Source organism: Mobula birostris, chromosome 4 (assembly GCF_030028105.1).
Source record: "Mobula birostris isolate sMobBir1 chromosome 4, sMobBir1.hap1, whole genome shotgun sequence".
Taxonomy (NCBI): domain Eukaryota; kingdom Metazoa; phylum Chordata; class Chondrichthyes; order Myliobatiformes; family Myliobatidae; genus Mobula; species Mobula birostris.
Window position 1 is genome coordinate 37293872 of NC_092373.1, and position 25197 is coordinate 37319068.

At 42.9% G+C, this 25197-nt stretch overlaps 1 protein-coding gene and 1 long non-coding RNA gene across 2 annotated transcripts in view; one reads left to right on the forward strand and one right to left on the reverse strand.

The window, feature by feature from the left end:
* LOC140196264 (uncharacterized) overlaps positions 1 to 8367 on the forward strand; it is an 85817-nt gene extending 77450 nt beyond the window's left edge. Inside the window, exons 30-31 of the mRNA XM_072255166.1 lie at positions 2666 to 2795; positions 7650 to 8367. Coding sequence (XP_072111267.1) covers positions 2666 to 2795; positions 7650 to 7686 — 167 coding nt within the window. The 3' untranslated portion in view covers positions 7687 to 8367. The remainder of the gene's footprint in view (positions 1 to 2665; positions 2796 to 7649) is intronic.
* A 2308-nt stretch (positions 8368 to 10675) lies between these two features.
* LOC140196267 (uncharacterized) lies at positions 10676 to 25194 on the reverse strand. The gene is made up of 3 exons (XR_011885657.1): positions 24442 to 25194; positions 20248 to 20313; positions 10676 to 11223 (listed from the first exon to the last, which is right to left on the reverse strand). It is a non-coding gene; the product is annotated as an uncharacterized lncRNA (long non-coding RNA).
* Positions 25195 to 25197: the final 3 nt, after the last annotated feature.

Consider the following 25197-nt stretch of genomic DNA (forward strand, 5'->3'; position numbering starts at 1 on the left):
CTATCTTCTTATCATCCACAAACTTTGCCACAAAAACATCAATTCCGTTATCTAAATCACTGACAAACAATGTGAAAAGTAGTGGTCCCAGTACTGACCCCAGAGAAACACCACTAGTCACTGACAGCTAACTGGAGGAGGCCCCCTTTATTCTCAGTCACTGCTTCCCGCCTGTCATGCCAGTCTATTTCCTGTAACACCATAGGATTTTATCTTGTTAAGCAGCCTCATGTGTGGCACCTTGTCAAAGGCCTTCTGAAAATCCAAGTACACAACATCAGCTGATTCTCCTTTATCTATCCTGCTTGTTACTACTTGTTACATCTTGCCAACCACCAAGGTCAGACTAACTGGCCTATAAGTTCCTTTCTTCTGCTTCTTGAAGAGTGGAATGACATCTGCAGTTTTCCAGTCTTCAGGAACCATTCCAGCATCTAGCGATTCTTGAAAGCTCTTCAGCCATCTCTTTCAGAACTTTGGGATATACACCATTTGCTCCATATGACTTATCTACTTTCAGTCCTTTCATTTTCCCAAGAACCTTCTCTCTACCTTTGGTATCTTCACACACTTTATGACCCCTGACACCTGGAATTTCCACCATACTGCTTGTGTTTTCCACCATGAAGAATGATGCAAAATAATTCTTCAATTCATCTGCCATTTCCTTGCCCCATTACTACCTCTCCAGTATCATTACCCACTCTCACCTCTCTTTTACACTCTATGTATCTGGAGAAACTTTTGGTACCCTCTTTAATATCATTGGCTAGCTTACTTTCGTATTCCATCTTTACCTTCTTAATGACTTTTTAGTTGCCTTAAAAGCTTTCCAATCCTCTAACTTTCCACTAACTTTTTCTCTTCTCTCCTGCGCCTTCCCTCTTCACCTCCTCTCAAACAAAAGCCCCAAGCCCAACCTTAATGTCCTTCACCAGAGAAACTTCCGCTAAATTTGATCATCCTAATTGGATGGTACACATTTCTCCTCATCTCTTATCTTCAACAATAACCCAAACAAGCTGAAAACAAGCTGCTCGTACAGAACTGCCAAAATGAAATACACACAGCATTACAGTAAAAATATGAACCAGGGCATTACACCAGTCTTCCGGAACAATTCCAGAATCTAATGATTCTTGAAAGATCATTACTATTGCTCAACAATCTCTTCAGCCACCTCTTTCAGAACCATGTGGTGTACACCTTCCGGTTGAAAGAGTACAGAAAAAATTTACAAGGACATTGCCGGGACTGAAAGACTTGAGTTATAAGGACAGATTGAATAGGTTAGGACTTTTTTTCCTTGGAATATAGAAGATTTGGGGGAGAATTGTTAGAGGTATACAAAATTATGAGGGGTATAGATAGGGCAAATGTAAGTAGGCCTTTTTCACTGAGGTTGGGTGGGACTACAACTAAAAGTCATGCATTAAGGGTGAAAGGTGAAAAGTTTAAGTGGAACACAAGGGGAAACTTCTTCACTCAGAGTGTCCTGTGAGTGTGGAATGAGCTGCCAGCACAAGTGATGCATGTGAGCTTGATTTCAATGTTTAAAAGAAGTTGGAAAGTTACATGAATAGTAGGGATATGGAGGGCTATGATCGCGGTGCAGGTCGATGGGAGTAGGCAGTTTAAGTGTCTTTTGCGTCGAGTAGATAGACTGAAGAGCCTGTTTCTCTGTTGTATTTTTCTATGGCTCTATGAAATACTTAATTTTATAAAGTTTATCCATAATATAATTAGCATGGTTGGATGACCTTAATACTTAATTTTAGATGTTCTGAATATGGTTGTTTGATTTTCTTCTTTATTTCATTTAAGACAAGAATAAGACAACATTGTTAAATGATTTAAAGACAAACCAAATACCATTTCACCTGACCCTATTAGGATTTTTACTTTAATCTCCATACGGAGTACTCAACCTGCTCATTTTTATTTATTAACCAAATTGGATATTTTTGTGGTTAAATTATTATTCCTTTTGTAATGAAAACAGTAACCTAGAATTTATGGTTGTGATTATGGCAAAACTGTAAACATGAAGCTAATTGCTGACAGGAACCACTGGAACTAGCACAGCATTAAAGGCAGAAGACCAGAAGCTGGTGTTTACCCCTTAGTCTATGCAAATTAAATCAATGGAGTGTCAGTTCCTGGATGCAAAATTTTACCTTTACCCTCTATGTTTGCAAAAATTGTTAATTTAGCTGCTACTTGAAGATTGTATATGGGACCTCCTTTTACTTTTTAATTGCCTTTTGTCAACCACTACATTAGGAAGGATATTCACCCGTCTTTAAACTTAGCCATGCTAAAGGCATTCAGAAAATTCATACCATATTATCAATGTGCAAGGCTGATTTGATTTCCTCACTGCTAAATTAAAGCTAATGCCACTTGTTCAATTCTGTGTGGAAAATTCGCCATTCAGCAGCAGAAAAGTGGAATCACCATTCTCCATTTCACTGTAATCTTCATTTTAACTACTCCATGTGAAATCTTCCTTTGGGTGATAGTTATGAAAGCCGTGTTTATTGCAGCATACATTCACTCTGCTGGTATCCATGCAATCTTCCATATTCAAGCAACTGGAGCATTTTAAGAATACTCTAACCACGACTAACTTTAGCCATTAATCACATTTTTACACTATTTGCAGTACAACGTAAAATTATCCTACGGGTAACTGTCACAAGTGAGCATCTGGATTTGGCTGATGAACAAATCAGGAAGAAGGTTTTCCTAGATCTCCAAGAACAGGCTGTGTTGTTTGCTAATTATCTTCGCAGGTATGCTATGGAAAATTATCATTAATTGTTCATTCTGAGTTATAACCTGAGCCTTCCTCAATTGAATATAGTGAAGTGTTATAGAAATCAGGTGCTTAATTCCAGGAGCAATTGAGATCACATACAATCTGCAAGCTGGCACCATCTGGTTCAATAAATGCCCTTTCCCCTTATACTGAATTCCTTTAAAGAAATGTTGAATAGCACTTTCCAAGTGAAGAATTCCAAATGATACACATGAGACACTACCAGTCCAAATCACTTTAATTTCAGTTATTATATATCAAAGTTCAAAGTAAATTTATTACCAAAGTTCATATATGTCACCATATACAACCCTGAGATTAAGTTTCTTGCAGGCATGCTCAATAAAACCATAATAGAATAATAACCATAATAGAATTGATAAAAGACTGCACCAGCTTGGGCATTCAACCAGCGTGCAAAAGACAATAAACTGTGCAAATATAAAAAATAAATAATAATAATAATAAATAAGCAATAAGAATTGAGAACATAAGATGAAGAGTTCTTGAAAGTGAATCCATTGGTTGTGGGAACATTTCGTTGATGGGGCAAGTGAAGTCGAGTTATCCCCTTTGGTTCAAGAGTCTGATGGTTCAGGGATATTAACTGTCCCTGAATCTGGCAGTGTGAGCCTTAAGCCTCCTGTACCTTCTTCCTGATGACAGTGCGAGAAGACAACATCTCCTGGATGATGTGGGTCCCTGATGATGGATGTTGCTTTCCTGCAACAACGCTTTATGTAGATGCGCTCAGCGATGGGGAGGGCTTTATCCGCGATGGACTGGGCCATATCCACTATTTTTTTGTAAGATTTTCCATTCAAGGGCATTGGTGGCTCCACATCAGGCTGTGATGCCTTTCTGAAGATTGTTAAAATGTAGCTTTCTGTATATTTTCCTGTAAACTACTAAAGCATGACCAGTTACTGAATTATTAATGTATATTTCAGTTAATATTTTCAACAATAATTTTAGCCAGAGATTTAAGTGCTGTAAAGGTTCAAAGCCTCAGAAGTACCTGATAAGGTGTTGAACTCCATTGGAGATAAAAGTTTGAAGACCAGGATCAGGCCAGAGGGATAAACCTGACATTAGATCAGTGACTGATCTGATCAGGACCTATACTGGGTTTTCAGTCAGTTGTGGTAGAAGCAAAGTTGGTCAGCATTCATTTATACAATCTGAATCAGGTATAAAGGTTGGGGTTTGTGGATCAGGAAAAAAGGTGAGACACTGGCTTCAAGTAAAGGAGCTGGGAAGCTGGGAGAATAACATTCAGGTAAGAAGCCAAGGAGATGTAAAGAGGTGGGTGGAGTTCATTACAGATTAGTTGGTGTATGGTAAAGTTAGGCTTCCAGGGATTTGGAAAGGGTTGGAAGAGATCTTTGGGGTGGCAATGATCTGGGTCATGGGATATTGTGTGGTAAGCGGGAGGTTTCCAACCCAGTGTTCCTCAATAAATAGCTCATTTTCTTCAAAACTTTGGTCACTCCTTGGACAACTTAATCTTTTTCTGCCAAGTGCTCCAGAAAAGTTGAAAAGACTAATATTGCAGATTCTGGAAATCTGACTAAAGCAGAAAATGGTGGAACTAGCTAGCAGGTCAAGCAGTGTTCATCAAAAAAGAAAGAAACAATAATATTTCTGTTACAGTAGGCACACCACCATGCCTGCTTCCATGGTGTAGGTACTCTGATTCTCCAGAGTATGGACAGCTGGCACAGCCCCTTTAAAGATTCATGCCCACCCCACTAATTGGCAGCCATGTTTTGGCACCTGGATTTTAAATTGTGTCTTGAGTCTAGTCTCAGATGCTCCCGTACCTAGGTCCTTACCATCCTCACCTGGACATTTTATCACAGTACCTCAGACCCAGCAGGGTATTGGAGCCTCTCGTCAGCTAGCCACAGTGAGAAAATTTCAAGCCAGAACCTAGAAAATTTCAAGTTAGAGCCATGCGCTAACTGTCGTAAGGAGGAAGCCAGAGTCACTCGGGCAAGGCTGTCAGTCGCATTGCAGAGCCAGTCCACCTTCTGACCCTGGAGAGATTCAGCAGTGACCCAGGTTCCTGCCACGGCTTCCTTACACCATGCTCATTGGTGTTTGAACGTCAGCCGTCCCGGTTTCCCACTCAGTGTGGAAAAGTGGCCTTCATGATTTCTCTCCTGACCAGGAGACCTCTGGTCTAGGCCATCGTGCATTGGGAGCAGAGGTCAGAGATTTGTTCTGATTCGGAAGAATTCATGAATGATATGAAGAGGATGCTCCATCATCCCACCAGAGCTAACCGATCCTCGGACCATCTGGTGAAGGTACGTCAAGGTAGTTGGTCAGCGGCCATCTACACAATTGAGTTTCAGACTTTGGCCAAGGAGTGTGGCTGGAACCAGGGAGACCTTGGCCACCCTGTACCACCAAGGACTCCGAGGTGAATTAAAGGATGCCCTTGCCTTGGGAGAGCCGGTAGAGGACTTAGAGGCTCTGTCTGATCAGTCTGTCAATCTCGATAATCGCCTGGCTATGTGGGACTGTCTCAAGAAGCTCGAAGAGGGCTCGCCCAAGCCCAGCATCATAGTTCCACTTCGCAACCTCAGATAATGACCAGCCAACACAAGAGTCCCAACCAATGAGAGGACCCAGCTTCAGAATCAAGGTTGTTCCTACAACTGCAGGGAAGCAGGTCACCTCCCTGCAGCCCTCAGGAAAACTGCTAAGATCCTCCGGTGTTGGGAGGACTGTGATGGTGGCACCCATTACTCCCAAGCCTACAGATCCTGGTGTCTTGCTAAAGACGGAGAACTCCTGGGGAAAGAACTGATGAAAGGTGAATGCATTTGTGGACTCTGGGGCAGCTGGTAATTTCCTGGATTTAGGGACGGCCCATTGGCTCAACATACCACTGCAGGAGCTGAGCCAGCACACAACCGCGACTGCCCTGGACAGCCGTCCTCTTGGGTCCAGGCAGATCCTGCAGCAGACATCAGTTTTGCAAATGAGGATAGAGGAACATACAGAGGACATTTGTTTTCATATCATAGATTCTCCTCACATGCCCCTGATCCTTGGGCACCATTGGCTATCCAGACATAATCTTTCCATGAACTGGGAAGAAGGGAGAATCATCCTGTAGTCAAGTCTTTGCAAGAAAGAATGTTTTCAATTTGATATTCCAACCTCCAGACTCTCCTGAGGCCAGCGGCCGATAAGGAGGCAGACTTTTGCTTGGAGTAACCTAAAGCCTTCAGCGGACCTAGTCCTGCCTCCAAGGCCTCAGTCAATGGAACTGAGTGAGTCCACTAGTTCAGGAGCAAGCCTGGAAGCCCACCAAGGAGGTACTCAAGCAGCCAAGCCCAAGGGAACGCGTCGCCAGGCCCTGTCTAAGGGTCCTAAATGTAAATCCTCGAAGCCTAGTCACAGGAGGACAAAGAAAATTCTAACAATTTCATCATTTCTAATGGCAATCTCAATTCACATATTCTGAGGATATGGATGAAGATTTGGAATCTGATTTGGCGGAGTCTCTGGAGTCAAATAAGGGCTCCGATTGAGACTCCATTTCAACAGGGGACTCAAGTGAACCTATGGAGGAGAGTCCGAGGTCTGACAAATTACCCCCGCCTCCTAAGGAGCCTCAGGAGTCATCATTGGAGGGATGTTGGGGGTAGTTGCAACACCCAAGCCAAGCTGAAATCCCCTCCATCTACAAAGATTTAGAAGAGGACTTCAGCAAGCAATAGGCCTCGACCCTTGCACTGCACTGACCCTACGACTGTGTAATAGATCTACTGCCTGGTACTTGTCCTCCATGGGGTCGATTGTACGCACTCTCAGACCTGGAGAGATGCACTATAGAGGAGTAGAGAAAAAAGGCTCTTGCAATGCGATTCACTTGGCCTTCCTCCTCACCTACCAGCACAGGCTTCTTCTTCAGCCTGCAGCCATGCATTGATTATAGAGGGCTGAACTGCATAATGGCCAAGAATTGTTACCCGCTTCCTCTCATGAACACTGCGTTCAAGATTCTCCAAGGGACAAGAGTATTCTCAAAGCTAGAGTTGCGGAGTGTGTAAATCTGATCCACCTAAAGGAGGGTGACGAGTGGAACACTGCATTCAACACACCAACAAGGCACCATGAGTACCTGGATATGCTCTTCGGCCTTGCTAATGCCAGCAGTTATCCATGTCTGGTGGTGTAGTGGCATCAGCACCGGACTTCGAGATGAGTGGTCCTGGGTTCGAATCCAGGCGGCTCTTTGCACACTTTCCTTCCGTGCTGGGCTGAGCATCAAGCTAACAAATTGGCCTCATAAAAAACAAACAAAGCATTAAAGAAATGGCAAGGTTGCCACAAATTGCAGAGAAATAACAATAAACGATGTGCTCCAGGGTGCTGTTCATAGGTATGCCTTCGTATACTTGGGCAACATCCTAATTTGGATTCTCATCTAGCATCTTGTCAAGAACCCTGTGCTTGACACAATTTTAAAATCGTGTCTCAAGTCTAGTCTTGGGTACTCCAGCACCTGGGTCCTTACCTCTCTTCACAATTTCACTTCATTAGAACTGAGAAAACTTACAAATTTCATGTGTTTTAAGTTGTAGGAAAGTGGAGGGGTGGAGAGTACAGCCAGAATAATTGAGCACGGGTGAAAACCAAGAAAGGATAAAATGAGGAAGCAGGTTTTGGTCAACAAGTGTTTGTGTTGGACAAAGGTGTTATGCACAGACTGGTCAAGAGATATAGATCGTAAGGTATAGACTCTAGCAATAATAAGTAGACACAGATTTGATATCTTAATTTAAAAGTTATCCAATTTTTCTTTCAGTATATACCAAAACCAAACATTTCTGGAACTGAACTGATGGCAAAGAGAAGTTGTGCCCAGGAGATCTAAGTATACAGACGGAAACAGAACAAACAGAATATGTTGAATGGCATAACTGTGTAATGTGTACATAATTCTATGATAGTAATAGCATGCAAGAGGAAAAATTCAACCTTCCTTGCTAGCAGGGAACAACTGGATGGACTTTGGCTGTTGGTTGTACTTCCCTCCACACAATGAAGTCAACAGAAACTCATGCAGTCATGGGGAAAATATTCAAACTTCTTACAGACAGCAACGGAATTGAACCCCAGTAAAGCATTAGGATAACCGCTACATTCCCATGTCACCTGAATACAAGAGCTGACTGCATCCTGTTGGAATCACCAAAGAGTAATTTCTCCAATGTATATTCTGCCTGATAATGCTTGGGAATGAGAATATAAATGTCATTCTCTGCTTCATCTTGTTATTTTATAATTACTGCTGTTTATCATTTACATTTTCTATAATATTATATTTGAAGCAAAATTGTATTTACTGTATATTCTCAGCATAAGAATATATCGTGATTTTAGCAAAAATAATGGGCCTAGAAATATAGTTCTGTCAGAATTTGGAGTGAATTTGAGTCACATGCACTGATTGATATCTTCGTTTGCAATGCGACCAGTACTAATGGCAAATAAACTCTTCTCAGGCTTCCAGCCGGGTACAAGTATCGATTATAACCGACATTTTGATGACAAACTCTGCCATCTTCATCAGGGAAGATGCCACAGCATGTCTAGTCCAGTGGTATTTATACACCCATAGTATAACAGACTATACGTGCCCTCGCATCATCCCTTATGAAGATAGTAGAGTTTGTCATCGAAACGTCGATTACAATCGATACCTGTACCCGGCTGAGAACCCAAGAAGAGTTTAATTGTCATATACCCCTGGAAAGCACTAGATCCTTTTGCAGTACCAATGCGATCAATTGGCAATGTTAGTGATAAGATGACTAGTAAAAAATTCTTAGGTATGGCATTTTAGGTTTTGATTCCAAGCATGGTTAAGACAGACATTCCTTCCCGAGGAACATCAGGTGGTTTCACTAACCCCACTGTCAGTAAGAGTAAGTGGGCATTTGGAAGACTTCAGCATTATTTGGATACCAGGTGCATTGTTTTGGTACTCAGTCAGTGTAGAGCCAGCACGTCATATTCACACTTGCCATCTGGCTGATTGGGATGATCAGAGTGTACAGAACATTTGTGTATATCATGCACGGTACCAGGAAGCAGGATCACTGTGCAGTAGGAAGTTGAGAGCAGGTGATCAGTTATTTCTGTATTACAGTTGATTGTGTTTGGCAAGAGGTGGCTGTTGAAACAAGATTGTACTGTGGCTTTGAGAGGTTGAATTATGTTAATAACACTGTTGCTTCAAGACAAATGTCAATGGCAGAACTAAAAATTAACAATGCATATTACACTTTCCAATATTTACATTAATTACTTGTGATTTGGAATAAGATTATTTTTGTCAAAAATATACTTTGTTGATAAACTATACAATAACAGAATTGGAACATGTCATTATCTTCATTCACGGTACCATATAATTCAATACATTCATTCTCAATCTGTCAATGTCACTAATCTTTCATCCTCAAACCTTGTGTCAGTGAATTATTGAGAGGCTATGAAGAGGGTCCTACCTAACCCTCAGCAAACAGAAGGAGCCTATGCCCATAGTGTCTTCATGGTGGCTGCATTGTGCTTCAGTGCATCCTTCAGCACATACATCTGCACTTTGGAATGTGCCAACTGATAGCATTTGCTCAGGTATGTTGCCTTGCACAGGAAGACCACCAAGTTTCAGGCAGACCAAAATGTGTCTTTCACTGAGTTGATGATCTCCTAGCAGCCGTCAAAATTTACCTCAGTGAACGTTCCTGGGAACAAACCATGGAGTATAGAATCTTGGTTTACACAACTGCTTGGGATGAACTGCAACAAAAACCATGCATACCTTTCTAACCAGATGCTGGAACCTGGAGCAATCAACAAACTGCTGGAGGAACTCAAAGGGTCAGGCAGCATCTATAGAGGGAAATGGGCAGATGGCATTTTCAGTCAAGACTTCATATGTCTTCCATCCCTTTCTGGAACTACTTGACAAACACTCCATCATAGTCCACAATTAGTGTAGTGTTAGTTACTATGTGCCTAATTTAAAAATTTGTTAAGTAAATTTCTGCCTTTTGACTTAAAAATTCTGGGAGAAAGGCCAGGTATTACATATTTGGAGGAGACATGGGCTTCATGGAAGTAATGGTTTTAGGATGGAACATTCAAGCTTGCTGGGGATTGAACTCCAAATTATTTGCAAATCTGTCCCAGTCCTCAATTGTCTTTCTTTTTCAATGTTCAAACCACAGGTAAATAAGTAAATTGAGCAGTTATTTTGATGGGCATTTTATTGGAATTAAACCATAAGACCATAAGATAAAGGAGCAGAAAAATCCATCAGGCCCATCGAGTCTGCCATCACGGCTGATCTAATTTTCCTCTCAACCCCAGTCTACTGCCTTCTCCCCATATCTCTTCATGCCCTGACCAATCAAGAATCTATTGACCTCCACATTAAATATACCCAATGACTTGGCCTCCAAAGCACCTGTAGCAATCAATTCCACAGATTCACCAATCTCTAGCTAAAGAAATTACTCCTCATCTCCATTCTAAAAGTATGCCCCTCTATTCTGAGGCTGTGTCCTCTGGTCTTAGACTCTCCCACCACAAGAAACATCCTCTCCACATCTGCTCTATCGAGGCCTTTCAACATTTGATAGGTTTCAATGAGGTCCAGTGAATACAGGCCCAGAGTCAAAGGTTTCAAAGGTACAATTTAATGTCAGAGAAATGTATACAATATACATCCTGAAATGCTTTTTCTTCGCAACCATCCACAAAAGCAGAGGAGTGCCCCAAAGAATGAATGACAGTCAAATGTTAGAACCCCAAAGTTTCCTCCCCAGCTCCCCCTCCCACGTGTAAGCAGCAGCAAGCAACAATCTCCCCTCCTCCCACAGGCAAAAAAAACATCGGCACCCGCCACCTTTGCGCTCAAGCGTGGGCAAAGCAACAGCAAAGACACAGACCTGCAGTTACCCCAAAGACTTCATGTTTCACCCAGTATACGACATACCCTAATAAGGGAGAAAGAGATGTCTCTGTTTTCCCAGTAAGCGGGGAGACATAACAAACAACTCGTTGGTTTACAATGTTAAAAGTCCACCATGTTGCTTTTTTTGAGCTCTATGCCCAAAAATCTGGGCACACGTCCGCAGATATTCTGACTCCCACAACGACACACGGGTCTCCTGTCGTGACACTGACCCTTGATCTGCCCATCTCCAGAGCCCCGAAATCCGAGGCTTCCAAATCCAAGCTGGACTTTTAAACCGAGTCCTTGGCATGCCGAACAACAACAGCCAGTTATAAAACCCTGAGAGCAGGTCCCATTCCCGCAAAGAACCATAGTCAGCGTGTAACTCCAGGTCAGGGTCTTCAAAAGAACCCTGAAAGGGAAAAATAAAGATAATAAAGATGGAATTAGAGCTGTTTCCGAAGAGGCAAGCAAAGGAATAGCCGTTTAGCGCCGTCATTACTCCGCTCCGCCTTCTTCAAGGTCATCATACGCTCTTCAAATGATAAGCCTTTCAATCCCAGTCATTTTCGTGAACCTCCTTTGAATCCTCTCCAATGTCAGCACATCCTTTCTTAGAAAAAGGGCCCAAAAGTTGCTCACAATATTCCAAGTGAAGCCTCACCATACCTTACGAAGTCTCATAATTACATCCTTGCTTTTATATTCCAGTCGTCTTGAATTGAATGCTAAAATCACATTTGCCTTCCTCACCTCTGACTCAACCTGCAAATTAACCATTTAGCAATCCTGCATGAGGACTCCCAAATCCCTTTGTTCATCAGATTTTTGAATTTTCTCTCTATTTAGAAAATAGTCAACCATTTCACTACCAAAGTGCATGACCATACACCTCCTGACGCTTGATTCCATCTGCCACTTCTTTGCCCATTCACGTAATCTGGCTGAGTCCTTCTACAGATTCTCTGCTTCCTCAAAACCACCTGCCCCTCCACAAATCCTTGTATTGTCTCCAAGCTTTGCCACAAAGCCATCAATTCCATCATCCGAAGTTCAAAGTTCGAAGTAAAATTTATTATCAGAGTACATACATGGTGCCATATACAACTCTGAGATTCTTTGTTCTGCGGGCATACTTAACAAACCTATAGGACAGTAACTGTAAACAGGATCTGTAAAAACTGTAAACATCAGGAACTGTAATCTGTAAACAAACTGCAAATCCAGATAATAAATAGTAATAAATAATGAGCATGAAATAACAAGATAAATGAGTCCTTAAAAGAATGTAGTTATTCCCTTTTGTTCAAGAGCCTGATGGTTGAGGAGTAGTAACTGCTCTTGAACCTGGCGGTGTGAGTCCTGAGGCACCTGTACCTTCTACCTGATGGAAGCAACAAATGAAGAGCATGACCTGGGTGGTGAGGTGTCATTGTCTAATTCACTGACATATAACACAGAAAGAAGTGGTCCCAATACTGAGCGCTGTGAAACACCACTAGTCACCGGCAGCCAATCAGAAAAGGCTTCCTTTATTCCCACTCTTTGTCTCCTGCCAAGCTGCCACTGTTTTTCCCATGATAGTATCTTTCCTGTAATCCCATGGGCTGTTCGCTTGTGAAAATCCAAGGACACAGCATTCACCAACTCTACTTTGTCTATCCTGCTTGCTATTTCGTCAAAGAATTCCAACAGATGTGTCAGACAAGATATTATCTTGAGGAAACCATGCTGACTATGGCCTACTGAATCATGTGCCTCTGAGTACGCTGAAACCACATCCTTAACAATCAACTTCAATACCTTCCCAACCACTGAGGTCTGACTAACTAGCCTATAATTTCCAGTCTTTTGCCTCTCTCCCTACTTGATATGTGGAGTAACATTTGCAATTTTCTGTTCTTCTCGAACCAGGCCAGAGTCAATTGATTCTTGAAAGATCTTTACTAATGTCCACACAATCTCTTCAGCCACCTCTTTCAGACCACTGGGGTGTAGACCATATGGTCCAGGTGACTTATCTACTTTCAGACCTTTTAGTTTTCCAAGAACCTTCTCCCTAGTAATGGCAACTTTACACACTTCTACCCCCGACACTCACAACCTTCTGGTACATTGCTAGTGTCTTCCACAATGAAGACTGATGCAAAATATTTCTTCAATTCATCTGCTATTTCTTTGTTCCCCATTACTACCTCTCCAGCTTCATTCTCCAGTGGTTCAATATCCACTCTCACCTCTCTTTTACACTTTATGTATCCTCTTTAATATTATTGGCTAGCTTACCTTTTCCTTGTTAATGACTTTTTAATTGCCTTCTGTTGGCTTTTAAATTTTGAATCTCTCATTTTAATTTGTAGACCACATCCATACTACTATATAGGGGTCTGTATATAACTCCCATCAGATTCTTTTTACCCTTGCAGTTCCTTAACCCTACCCACAATGATTCAACCCTATGTCATTTTTCTGTAATGATTTTATTTCACTTTTTACGAACAGGACAATGCCACCTCCTCTGCCTTCTTGCCTGTCCTTTCGATACAATGTGCACCCTTGGATGTTAAGCTCCCAACTATAATCTTCTTTTAGCCACGACTCAGTGATGCCCGCAACATCATACAAGCCAGTCTGTAACTGTGCTACAAGTTCATCTACCTTACTCCGTATCCTGTGCACATTCAAATATAACACCTTCAGTCCTGTATTCACCCTTCTTGATTTTTCCACCTTTTACATTGCAACCCATGCTGTTGACTAAAACATTGCTCTACCATCAGCCTCTCCTTGCTAGCAGTATCACTACACAGTGTCTCTGTGAACCAACTACCTCATACTCTGCACTATCACTCCAGTTCCCATCTCCCTGCCAAATTAGTTTAAACCCTCCCCTAGCAACTCCAGCAAACCTGCCCACAAGGAAAATCGGCCCCCTTGGGTTCAAATGTAACCCATCCTTTTTGTGCAGGTCAAACCTTCCCCAGAAGAGATCCCAATGATCCCTGCACCAGTTCCTCAGCCACGCACTCACCTGCCAAATCATCCTATTCCTACCCTCATTGGTGCATGGCATGGGCAGCAATCCATAGATTACTACCCTAGAGATCCTGTGTTTCAGTTTTCTACTAGCTCCCGAAAATCTCTCTTCAGGACCTCCTCGCCTTTTCTACTTACCTCATTGGTGCCAATATGTAGCAAAAATTCTGGCTGCTCACCCTCCCCGTTGAGAATGCCATGGACCTGATCCAAGATATCCCTGACGCTGGCACCTGGGAGGTAACATACCATCCAGGTTTCTCTAGGATCTGCCCATAGAATCTTCATTCTGTTCCTCTGACTCTGTCACCACTGCAGTCCTCTTCACCTCTCTTCTCTTCTGAGCCACAGTGCCAGACTCAGTGCCAGAACTGCTGCCTTTCAATGGCTGTTTCCTGAACGGAAGTGTGGCAGAAACCCTGGTGCACACTCCAGTGGAACAGAGAGCCAGAGGCCGTGCTGCTGTGTGCACATGTCAAACACAAATGAACAGATCCAACAGGCGAGAGGTGGCTCTCCCAGTCGCTCCCTTTTATATAATTGGCCTTGAGAACTTACCACGGGCCGACTCAATGATGAATTATTTAAACCTTGAGTCTCCTTACATCAAAATGGCAGAAGCCAGGAAACTGCTATCTCCGAACAGCTGTTTCAGTTTTGAAGTTCAGTAGCAATTAGGACAGAAGACTATTTGACTTGCGCGTCATCCGCTTGCTTAAACGTCCACTTTTACCTCCACCAGTGCAGTATGTTCACTGTGTGCATCACAGACCAGACTTACAACTTGCCAAGACTGTCTTACAGCACATCCCAAATCTTTGATCTCTCCCACCCAGAAGAATTGCACCACTAGCCACAACTCCTTGTGTGAGCAGAGTTAAGATGGCGCCAGTGGCTGCCTCTTCAAGCTCATCTGTGGAAACAGCTTAAATTACTCTCTTTAATGTCTCTTTTTTTCCTTTTCAAAGTGGTTGGGGTCCGATCAAGGTCCCGATCTGCAAGTGGCACTCAAACTGCATTTTTCTTTACAACAACGAGTTTCTGTTCCTGGAGCTCACCAGCCAACCATTTTCCGGCATTCTCCAGGCACGGCTTGGAAAACCTATTCCAGGCCAGTGTTGCTAAATAAGGCGTCACAGGAGATGGAACTTCAGGAATTCGCTGCGGCAGATGTATGGACAGTGGTCTCTGCAGTCTCTCTCAATGGTGGAGAGAGTTTGTTGCCAATTCTCGAGTTGGAGAATCTCAGAATAGAAAACGGTATGGCAGACAGTAATAGAAACATAGAAAACCTACAGCACAATACAGGCCCTGCGGCCCACAAAGTTGTGCTGACCATGTCCTTACCTTAGAAATTACTAGGCTCTATTTACTATTGCTCTATTTTTCTAAGCTCCATGTACCTATCCAAAAGTCTCTTAAAAGACCCTATCGTATCCGCCTCCACCACCATTGCCAGCAGCCCATTCCGCGCACTCACCACTCTCAGAGTAAAAAACTTACCCCTGACATCTCCTCTGTACCTACTCCCCAGCACTTTAATCCTGTATCTTCTTGTGGCAACTATTTCAGCCCTGGGAGAAAGCCTCTGACTATCCACACGATCAATGCCTCTCATCATCTTATACACCTCTATCAGGTCACCTCTCATCCTCTGTTGCTCCAAGGAGAAAAGGCCGAGTTCACTCAACCTATTCTCATAAGGCATGCTCCCCAATCCAGGCAACATCCTTGTAAATCTCCTCTGCACCCTTTCTATGGCTTCCACATCCTTCCTATAGTGAGGCGACCAGAAATGAGCACAGTACTCCAAGTGGGGTTGCAACAGTGACTGTCAGTCTCGCCTATCGCTGTGAAAATGGATGATATCTCTCCCATTCAAACGGGTCACACCTCTCTCTCATATGGGAGAGAGAGCCTGTGGCATTTTGAATTGTCGGGTAAACAGTAGTTTTTGTTAACTGCAGATCATGGTCTCTCTCTGGCTGCTTTGCTGTTGCTTGGTGGGTGGTAGGCACTGATACTTTTTGCACAGGCAGGCGGGAGGAGGGGGTGTTGATGCAATGATGCTTGCTGCTGCTTACGCGGGGAGGGGGAAGAGGGGGCTTTGGGGTTCAAATGCTTTTCTGTCATTCATTCTTTTGGCGATCTTCTGTTTTCTGTGGATGTCTGCAAAAACAAGTATTTCAGGTTGTACACTGTACGCTTTTGCTGATAATAAATGGAACCATCACGAATTTCCTTCTAACTGATGACGTCTTTCCAGTTTTCAAATCTATTGATATTCTTCCATCAAACGACCAAACTTTTGGAACTTCCTGCCGAACAACAGTGTTGGTGAAACTTCTCTACTCGAAATGAAGCACTTCAAGATAACAGCTCACCAGCACCTTTACTGAGATAATTGGATACAGGTAATAAATACATCACTCTCGTGTTGTCCATCAACAAAACAAAAGCTGAAACAAAAGAGGAAGCAATGCTTTTAAACATTAGGGATTAAGGCCTTGCTGCCATTTCCTGAGGATACAGATGAGGATTCAGATTCTGACTGGCCACTGTTTCTATAAATTAACTTTGTGAACATAGGGAGAGGACTCTGAGGTCAGTTGATTCACCCCTGCCACCGAAGAGGCCTCAGCGGTTGACCTCAAACAAAGGTCCGGAGGAGATAGCAACACCCAGACCAGTTGAAATCCCTTCCATCTACAAGGACTTGGAAGAGGTCTTCAGAAAGGGAAAAGCCTCGACTCTTCCACCACACTGACCCTGCAACTGTGCAATAGACCTGCTGCCTGGTACCTGTCCCCCGCTGAGTCGATTGTACGTACTCTCAGGCCCAGAGAGAAGCAGAATGACGAGTATATGAAGGAAGATCTTGACATGGGCTTCATTCGGCTCTCCATCTCACCTGCTGGTGCAGGATTCTTTGTACAAAAGAAAGATGGGAGCCTGAGGTCGTGCATTGATTATAGAGGATTAAACCACATAACGGCTAAGAATCACAACCCCCTGCCACTCATGAATACGGCTTTCGAGATGCTCCAAGGGACAAGGGTATTCACAAAACCAGACCCATGGAGTGCATACAATCTAGTCCATATTAGGGAAGGTGATGAATGGAAGACTGCATTCAATACCCCAACAGAGCACTACGAGTAACTGGCAATGGCCTTCAGCCTAGTGAATGCTCCAGCCATTTTCCAAGCCTTTATAAAGGATGTGCTCTGGGATATTCTCTGTAAGTATGCCTTTGTCTTCATGGAAGATATTCTAATCTTCTCAAAGTCCATTGAGGAGCACATTGCTCACGTCAGGGACATTTCAAAGAGGCTTCTAGACCATGATGTCAAGTTGGAGAAGTCAGAGTTTCACGTGATGACTTTCATTTCTGGGTTCCGTCATCTCCAGTGGCAATCTCAAGATGAACCCTACCAAGATCCAGGCAGTCAGAGACTGGCCACCACCATCCAGTATCAAACAAGTCCAGAAATACCTGGGATTTGCTAACTTTTACTGGAACTTCATTGGTGGCAGCTCCACAGACGGTGACAACTAAGAAATCCACAGGCCCTTGTGTCTGGATGTTTGAAGCAGAGGCTGCATTTGCAGAGCTTAAACAGCAGTTCACATCAGCTCCCATCTTGGTTTCTCCTAACCTGGATCTTCCCTTTATTGTGGAGGCGGATGCCTCAGATATCGGAGTTGGTGCCATCTTGTCCCAATGACCACCTGTGGACAGTAAACAGCACCTGTATGCATTCTTCTCCAGGTGGCTATCCCGGCAGAGAGGAATTATGAGATTGGGAACCGAGAGCTTCCTGTGGTTAAGTTAGCTTTGGAGGAATAGCATCACTGGCTAGAGGGGGCCAAGAACCATTTTATCATTTGGACTGACCACAAGAACCTGGTTTATAGTCAGGAGGCCAAGAGGCTGAATTCCAGGCAGGCCAGGTAGGCTTTGTTCTTTAACTGCTTTCAATTCATCCTGACCTAATGACCAGGGTTGAAAAAACAGAAGCCAGATGCCCCATCCCATCAGCTTGATGTACTGGATTGAGAGGAGCAGCCTACCACCATTTTGCTCCTACCAGGGTGGTAGTGCCAATTTATTGGGGTATTGACACTCTTGTTCACAAGGCCCAAGCGCAAGGAGGAATTCCTAGGAATGGTCCTCTGGGTCGGCTATTCGTCCCAAGTTCAACTGGTCCCAGGTACTCTAATTGGGACATTTCATGCACTCAGGGATTGCCAGGACCCTTGAGTTTATCGAGAGAAGGTATTGGTGGCCCAGAATGACAAAAGAGGTTCGGCAGTATGTACAGGCATATGAAGTGTGTGCCCGGAACATGAAGCCCCATACCCAACCTCAAGAGTTCCTCCACCCATTACCTGTTCCTGAAAGGTCTTGGGCACACATCTCCATGGATTTTTACAGGTCTCCCACCATCCAAGGGGAGGACAGTCCTCATGGTAATTGTCGATTGGTTTTCAAAAGCCTACGAGTTCATTGCCTTGGAGAAGCTGCCGTCTGCAGCAGAAATGGCTCAGATTGTATGGGCCAGATCTTCAGGATCCATGGATTCCCAGTGGACATTATCTCGGATCATGATTCACAACTCACATCATATTTCTGTAGGGTGTTCTGCAAACTGATAGGGGCAAGAACAAGCCTTTCCTCTGGGTTTCACCCACAGTTCAATGGCCAGAGGGAGAGGACCAACCAGGATTTAGAACGTACCCTAAGATGCCTGACCTCAGAAAGATCTGATGAGTAGTGTGACCATTTGATGTGGACAAAGGTCACCCACAACACCCTACAGGATTCAGTGCATGGGATGTCATAGTTCAAGTACCAGTTTGGTTATCCTCTCTCTCTATTTCTGGATCAAGAGGACGAGGTTGGGGCCCCTGTGGCTGAAGATCTCGTCCAATGCTGCAAGCAAAGATGGATTAGGGCAAAAGAGATTTTGCTGAACTCTACCCAGAAAAGGGAGACCAAGATGAACCACAAAAGAGGTCAGGGAGCTACTTTACAGCCTGGGCAACAGGTCTGGCTGTCCACTCATGATTTGTGCCTTCGAGTGGAATCTAGAATGTTGGCGCCCAAGTTCAATGGACCCTTTGAAACCCTGACAAAGGTAAGCCTGGTGGCTTACACCTTGAAGCTCCCCAAGATCCTAAAGATCAACCCCACTTTCCACATTTCTAAATTAAAACCTGCCTGCACCAGCTCCTTAGCCCCAACACCATCAACCCCGCCGCCACCAAGGTTTATCGAGGGGAACAAGTCTTCACAGTGAAAAGACTTTTGGACTCGCATACTGTCAAAGGGGTTTGACAAAACCTCATGTACTGGGGAGGATTTGGACCCGAGCAGAGGTACTGGTGCCGAAAAGAGACATCTTGGATCCCTCTCTCCTCCATAATTACCATGGTTGCCTCTCTCAGCAGCCAGGTCCGTCAGGAGTTGGCCACAGGGGAAAGGGCCTGTTACAAGACACCCTCAACCGCACCAGCTTCCGGGATTTAGACACTCCAACTCCCTGGAGTACGGATATCTGACGCAGCCCTTTTAAGGGTCCAGGACGGTCCCGCTAATTGGTAGTCATGTTCCGAGCACCAAGAATTAAGTATTTAAGAAACACCGAACTGTGGTTTGGTGCTGAATCATATGCCTACTCATGATATAGTCCAGTGTTTGTTTAGTACTCAGATCGAGTTTGATACCATGCCTCGAACCTTGCTTCAGATATCCCAGCATTTGGGTTAAGGACTTGCATCACAGAAACTGCAGATGCTGGAAATACTAAATAAATCAGGTCATTCATTTGAAATGTTAATTCTTTCTTTGTAGATACTGCCTGACCTACTGAGTATATTTAGCAATTCCTGCTTTTCTTAAGTAACTGTTACTTCAACGGTTCAATATCAGAGAATGTATACAATATACAACCTTAAACTCTTTTTCTTCACAGGCATCCACGAATGACAGAAAATGTTTGAACCCCAAAGCACCCCTCCCCCTCCCATGCACAAGCAGCAGCGAAGGCATCAACCCCACCGTCCACCATGCAAGCTATAGCAAAGCCCCAGAGGGAGCATGATCTAGAGTCTATGGCTTGTCCAAGCTCCCCAACTTGAGGACTGACAGACTGTCACTCACCACTGACAGAGAGACAGACAGACAGAGAGATCGCTCGAGTGCAGGGGCCTTCCAACAGCAGGGCACACCGCCTGCTATCCTGATGTTTCAATCTCCCGCGATGCTTCAGAGAGCAACGTTCTCGAGGAACCAGGTAGTCCACAGGGCAGCACACCGAAGGCACGCCTCCCCCAGCCCACACTTAGAGATACCGAAACGTCAGGCTGCACGGCGAGTCTGAAAACAGGAACTCACCGCCCATGGAGGACCGCAGTTTGAGCTGCAACTGTAGATCACGGACTCCAACAGGACCCTAGCCACCTTGAAAAGACACGGGAGACATAAAAAAAGAGGAAGAATAAACAGTTTCGCGGATGAACTGGAAGAAGTCACCTGGCTCTGCAAAAGCCTCTGGCGCCATCTTTAGCTCCTCCCACAAAAAAATAACAAACTAGGCAAGCAAATTGATTAATAAACCAAACTAACTAATTAATACATTAAAAGTATCAATAATTAAACCCATAATTAATTCTACACATGAAACAGGATTTAAATGGGATGACAGGTCAATGGTGCATTATAACTTCATCCCAGGGATTTGGTGGTGATCCCTGCGAACCTAGGCACTCCAGTAAAGTGGTGGAGCAGTGACTGAAATATCATCCTGGTCATCAAGAAGCCTGAGCTAATACTCCACACACCTGAATTCAAATTCTATCTTTGTAGCTATGGAACTTAAAATGTTGATGCACTGGAACCTTTTGAAAAAATAATAAGGATTCTCACACATTTATTGGGTTACCATTACCAGGTCGAACTGTAAATATAATTTCTTTAAAAGTTTTGCATGTCTTTTGGGGATGGACAGTAAGTGCTGGTCTTGTCAGTAACTTGTGGATCCCAAGGAATGAAATGAATTTTAAAAATACTTGGATCTGGAGTTGGAGACATGAACGAGAGTCTGAATGCAGGAAGCCGGCGAGTTAGCCGGGCAGTTTGAAACAGTTACTTTATTTGGGCAGATAACGGCTGACATTGCGGTAGAGATCAGGAATATGGATGGGTGACAGACAGTCCAGCAAAATGAGAACAGAATTCACCCTCTCCTCTTGCCCAATAGATATTGCCTGTATGGATATGAGTGAAAATTGCAGGAAATTTTCACTCATCACTGCATCAAGATCAAGGGTGGTGGTGGGGGGGGTGAGGACAATCAAATTAAGAGGGTTAAACAAAAGATAATAGTAACAGGAAAATGCAGCTGAATCGCAAGGCAGTTGACAATATGTGTTCAAGACTGTGGAAGAAGTTACTGACATCTGCAGTGGATCACCATAATTAGAACTAAGAATGGAATTCGACTAAGAGGTATGGTTCAATTAATAAGTAGAATGACAGAGGAGAGAGAAAACTAGTTAGTGTTTTCAGGATGATGATCCTGAACCGGAACCAACCAGCTCTGATACAAATATGTGAAACTATTGAATTATGTAGTGTACAGATCTACTTCTTTTAGTGCATTGACTCTTCTTAGCACTAACTATTGACTAATAGCTTCCCCATGCGCATTGATTTGTTGCTCTGTCAGCAAAGTGAATCTACAAGTTAACTTCACCTCTAACGCATGCCTTTATTTATTTGATATGTAGTTGTACAGATACAACAAATTGGCGATGAGTACAAACCTGAATGTCAGTGACTATAACAAGCAGTTGCATGATGAGAAAACTCGGAGGAAGGGAGAAAGACAGTGATTAGAAAAAGTGAGCCCATATACCGAAAGAAGGCAAGGATAAAATGGAATGTGGGTCATTTAGACCAATATCAGTTCTCAATGTGGATTATAGACTATTTACCTCCATCATTTCTAAAAGATTAGAACAGTTTCTACCCACACTGATACATAATGATCAGACAGGTTTTATACAACAACACCAAACACAAGACGATATACGAAGGACACTTCACATTATGGATCATATACAAAAAAATAAAATCGAAGCAATAGTGATAAGCGTGGATGCTGAAAAGGCATTTGATTTGGTTAATTGGAATTTTCTTTATAGAGTTTTACATAGATTTGGTTTCCCTGACACAATTATTAAAACTATACAGGCACTATGACAACCCTACTGCTAGGATTAAAATCAATGGATATTTATCAAATAGTTTTACCCAAGAAAGGGGCACGAAACAGGTTTGTGCCTGGTCACCACTACTCTTCACATTATATCTGGAACCATTAGCTCAATACATCAGACAAAATGAAGATATCAGGGGAATTACTATTAAAGGGACAGAACATAAATTAGCCTGTTACGTGGATGACATTTTGATCTATCTAGGGCAACCAACATACTCTTTACCTAAATTGATGCAATCCTTTGAACAATATGGTCAATTATCAGGATGCAAGATCAATGTAGATAAAACCCAATTACTTTCATATAACTATAGCCCACCAAGAGAAATTGAAAGTAGATATCCCTGGGCATGGCAAACAGAGTCCGTCAAATATTTGGGCATCATTATGCCAAAAGATTTGGCAAAATTATCAGAATGCAATTATCAGCCTATACATAAAAAAATTAAGGAAGATATAACAAGGTGGAACCTAATTCCTTTTTAAGTCTCAGTTCAAAGATTGAATCTATTAAGTTGAATATATTGCCCAGACTACCATATCTCTTTCAGACCCTACCAATAGAGATTAACCAAAATCAATTCAATGAATGGAACAAAATGTTATCAAGATATATATAGCAAGGTAAAAGGCCTAGAGTTCGTCTCAAAACTTTGTAATTAGCCAGAGAAGAGGGGGGATGGGGCCTACCTTCTCTTAGAGATCATTATTTTGCAGCACAGTTGAGAGCTGTGATATGCTGGTGAACCCATCATATGACGCTCAATGGAAAAACATTGAAGAGAGGATACTTTCCATCCCCATACGGGCAATTTTGGCTAATAACAACCTACAAAGTTATATAAATACTATTGATAACCCATGGGTGAAATGGACTCTTAAAATATGGAAAACTATTATAAAAGAATATAAACTAGAGGGAGATATTGCAATTCTTAAATGGTGTGCATGTGACTGGGATTTTACACTGAATAAACTGGATGCTAGATTTAAGGACTGGACAGCTAAAGGAATAACAGCTATTTGCAATATAATGAAAGAAGGAACACTGTTCAGTTTGAAATGCTTAAAGAGAGACACTTATTAGAAAAACAAGACTTTTACCGGTATTTACAGTTCCAACAGTATGTTAATATGACGGTTAAAAATATAACCAAGGCAAGTACATGTCTGATAGAGCTACTTAGAAAAGCATATAATTCAGATAACGGAAGTAGAATCATTTCAAGCATGTATAAGGGTTTGTCAAATCTTAAAACACATTCGACTTCATACATTAAAACAAAATGGGAGAAGGAAGGAGGGATAATTATATCTGAGGAAGAATGGGCAATAATATGGAGGTATCATTGGAAGTGTACCAGTTCACAGAAATGGAGGGAGTTTGGATGGAAAAACTTGATATTTTATTACACCCTCTCAGAAATCTCATTATGATAGTTCCTCGCCACCCAGAAATGAATGGGTTAGCTGGAAGGTTTATCCAAACCTTCAAGAAGTCCATCAAAGTGATGGACAAGGAGGGAATTTCTTTTCTGCATAAGGTGGACAACTTCCTTTTCATATATCAGAACTCTGTTCATGCAATGACAAATCAAACACCTGCAATGCTATTCATGAGCAGGAATCTGAGATCTCACATTGACCTCCTGAAACCAAACCTCAGGAGGATGTACAGAATAAACAGATCAGCCAGTTGCCAAGTAGATCAGCAAGGAGCTTTGAGGTTAGACAGGAAGTCCTAGCACATGATATTAGAGAAGACAAGTGGACACCTGGTAGGATAGCTACAAGAACTGGGCCAGTGATGTACAGGGTGGATGTGGGAGATCAAACATGGAGATGTGATTAGGACCAGATACTGGATGCTCAACCAAATCTGAGCTAACTGCATCCAACAAGACAGACACATTACAGTCACTGGACTTACCTCTCAGTGATGATCATGTCACTAAAAGCAACGCGACACCTGCAACAGAGAAAGCTGTCTTTGACAAGACTTCTGCCAAACCTGATGACACTCCACAGGTCCAGAGGCCCTATCCTGAAAGAAACAGAGTGCTACGCAAAAGGCTGGATCTTTAGTATAGTGAAGTTAGTTATGGGCTGTTATCTCAAAAAAAGAAAATAAAATCAGGCAAACACTACTTATGTTTATTTGAAGATGATCTGTTAACGGGAAATTGAACGTTTTGTTATACGGTTTTATGTAATAGTAATCTAAAGAGGGAGGAAGTGCAGTGTATGGATCAATTTCTTTTAGCACAGTGGCTCCCCTTAACAGTAATTATTGACTGATAACTTACCCATGCGCATTGATTTGTTGCTCTCTCTGCAAAGTGAGTCTACAAGTTAACTTCACCTCCGACTGCAGGAATTTGTTTGATATGCTGTTGTGCAGACGCAAGAAATTCCACGGTAAATACTGAGGTCTGTATGGATTATGTTCATATGAAATGTTCTTCCTGGAGTTTGTGAGGCGCCGGTGGAACTGTTGTGTATGTAATATTTCTCTATATTTGTTTGAATGTGTGTACTCCTGATCGTTTAAATAATTAATTGCGAGTTATACGTAAAAGTACGTGAATGTTACACGTCATCGCGCCAAACGTTATACATGCACGTCGCGCTAAAAGAATAAGCACGTCCCGGTTCTGTTTTTTCATTCAATTAGTTCTCTGTTTTGGAGTTACAAAACATAGCAGGAATAACTATAGGAGGCTAGCGTGTGAGTGCGGTGGAGAATTAAAGTGCGTTCCGAATGAAATGAACTGTCATACTTTACTGTAGTGACAGATCTGGACCAGGGTTGGGCACGGTTCCGGTTACCGATTTACACAGACATTGCCCATCTGCTCAGCAATGGTGGCAGGAGACAGTTAACCCAGGCCGGGACTCCGTGCGACCGGCGGGAATCTGCTCGGCCCGCCTTCGGTGCAGAGAGGCGAGAGACTGTGAGGCTGGAATCCGGAACAAGGCTCTGTCTGCTAGTGGAACTCAGCATCATCTGCGGGGCGAGAGGTCGACAATTCAATACGTCCCATAAATGGTGCTTCACCCCC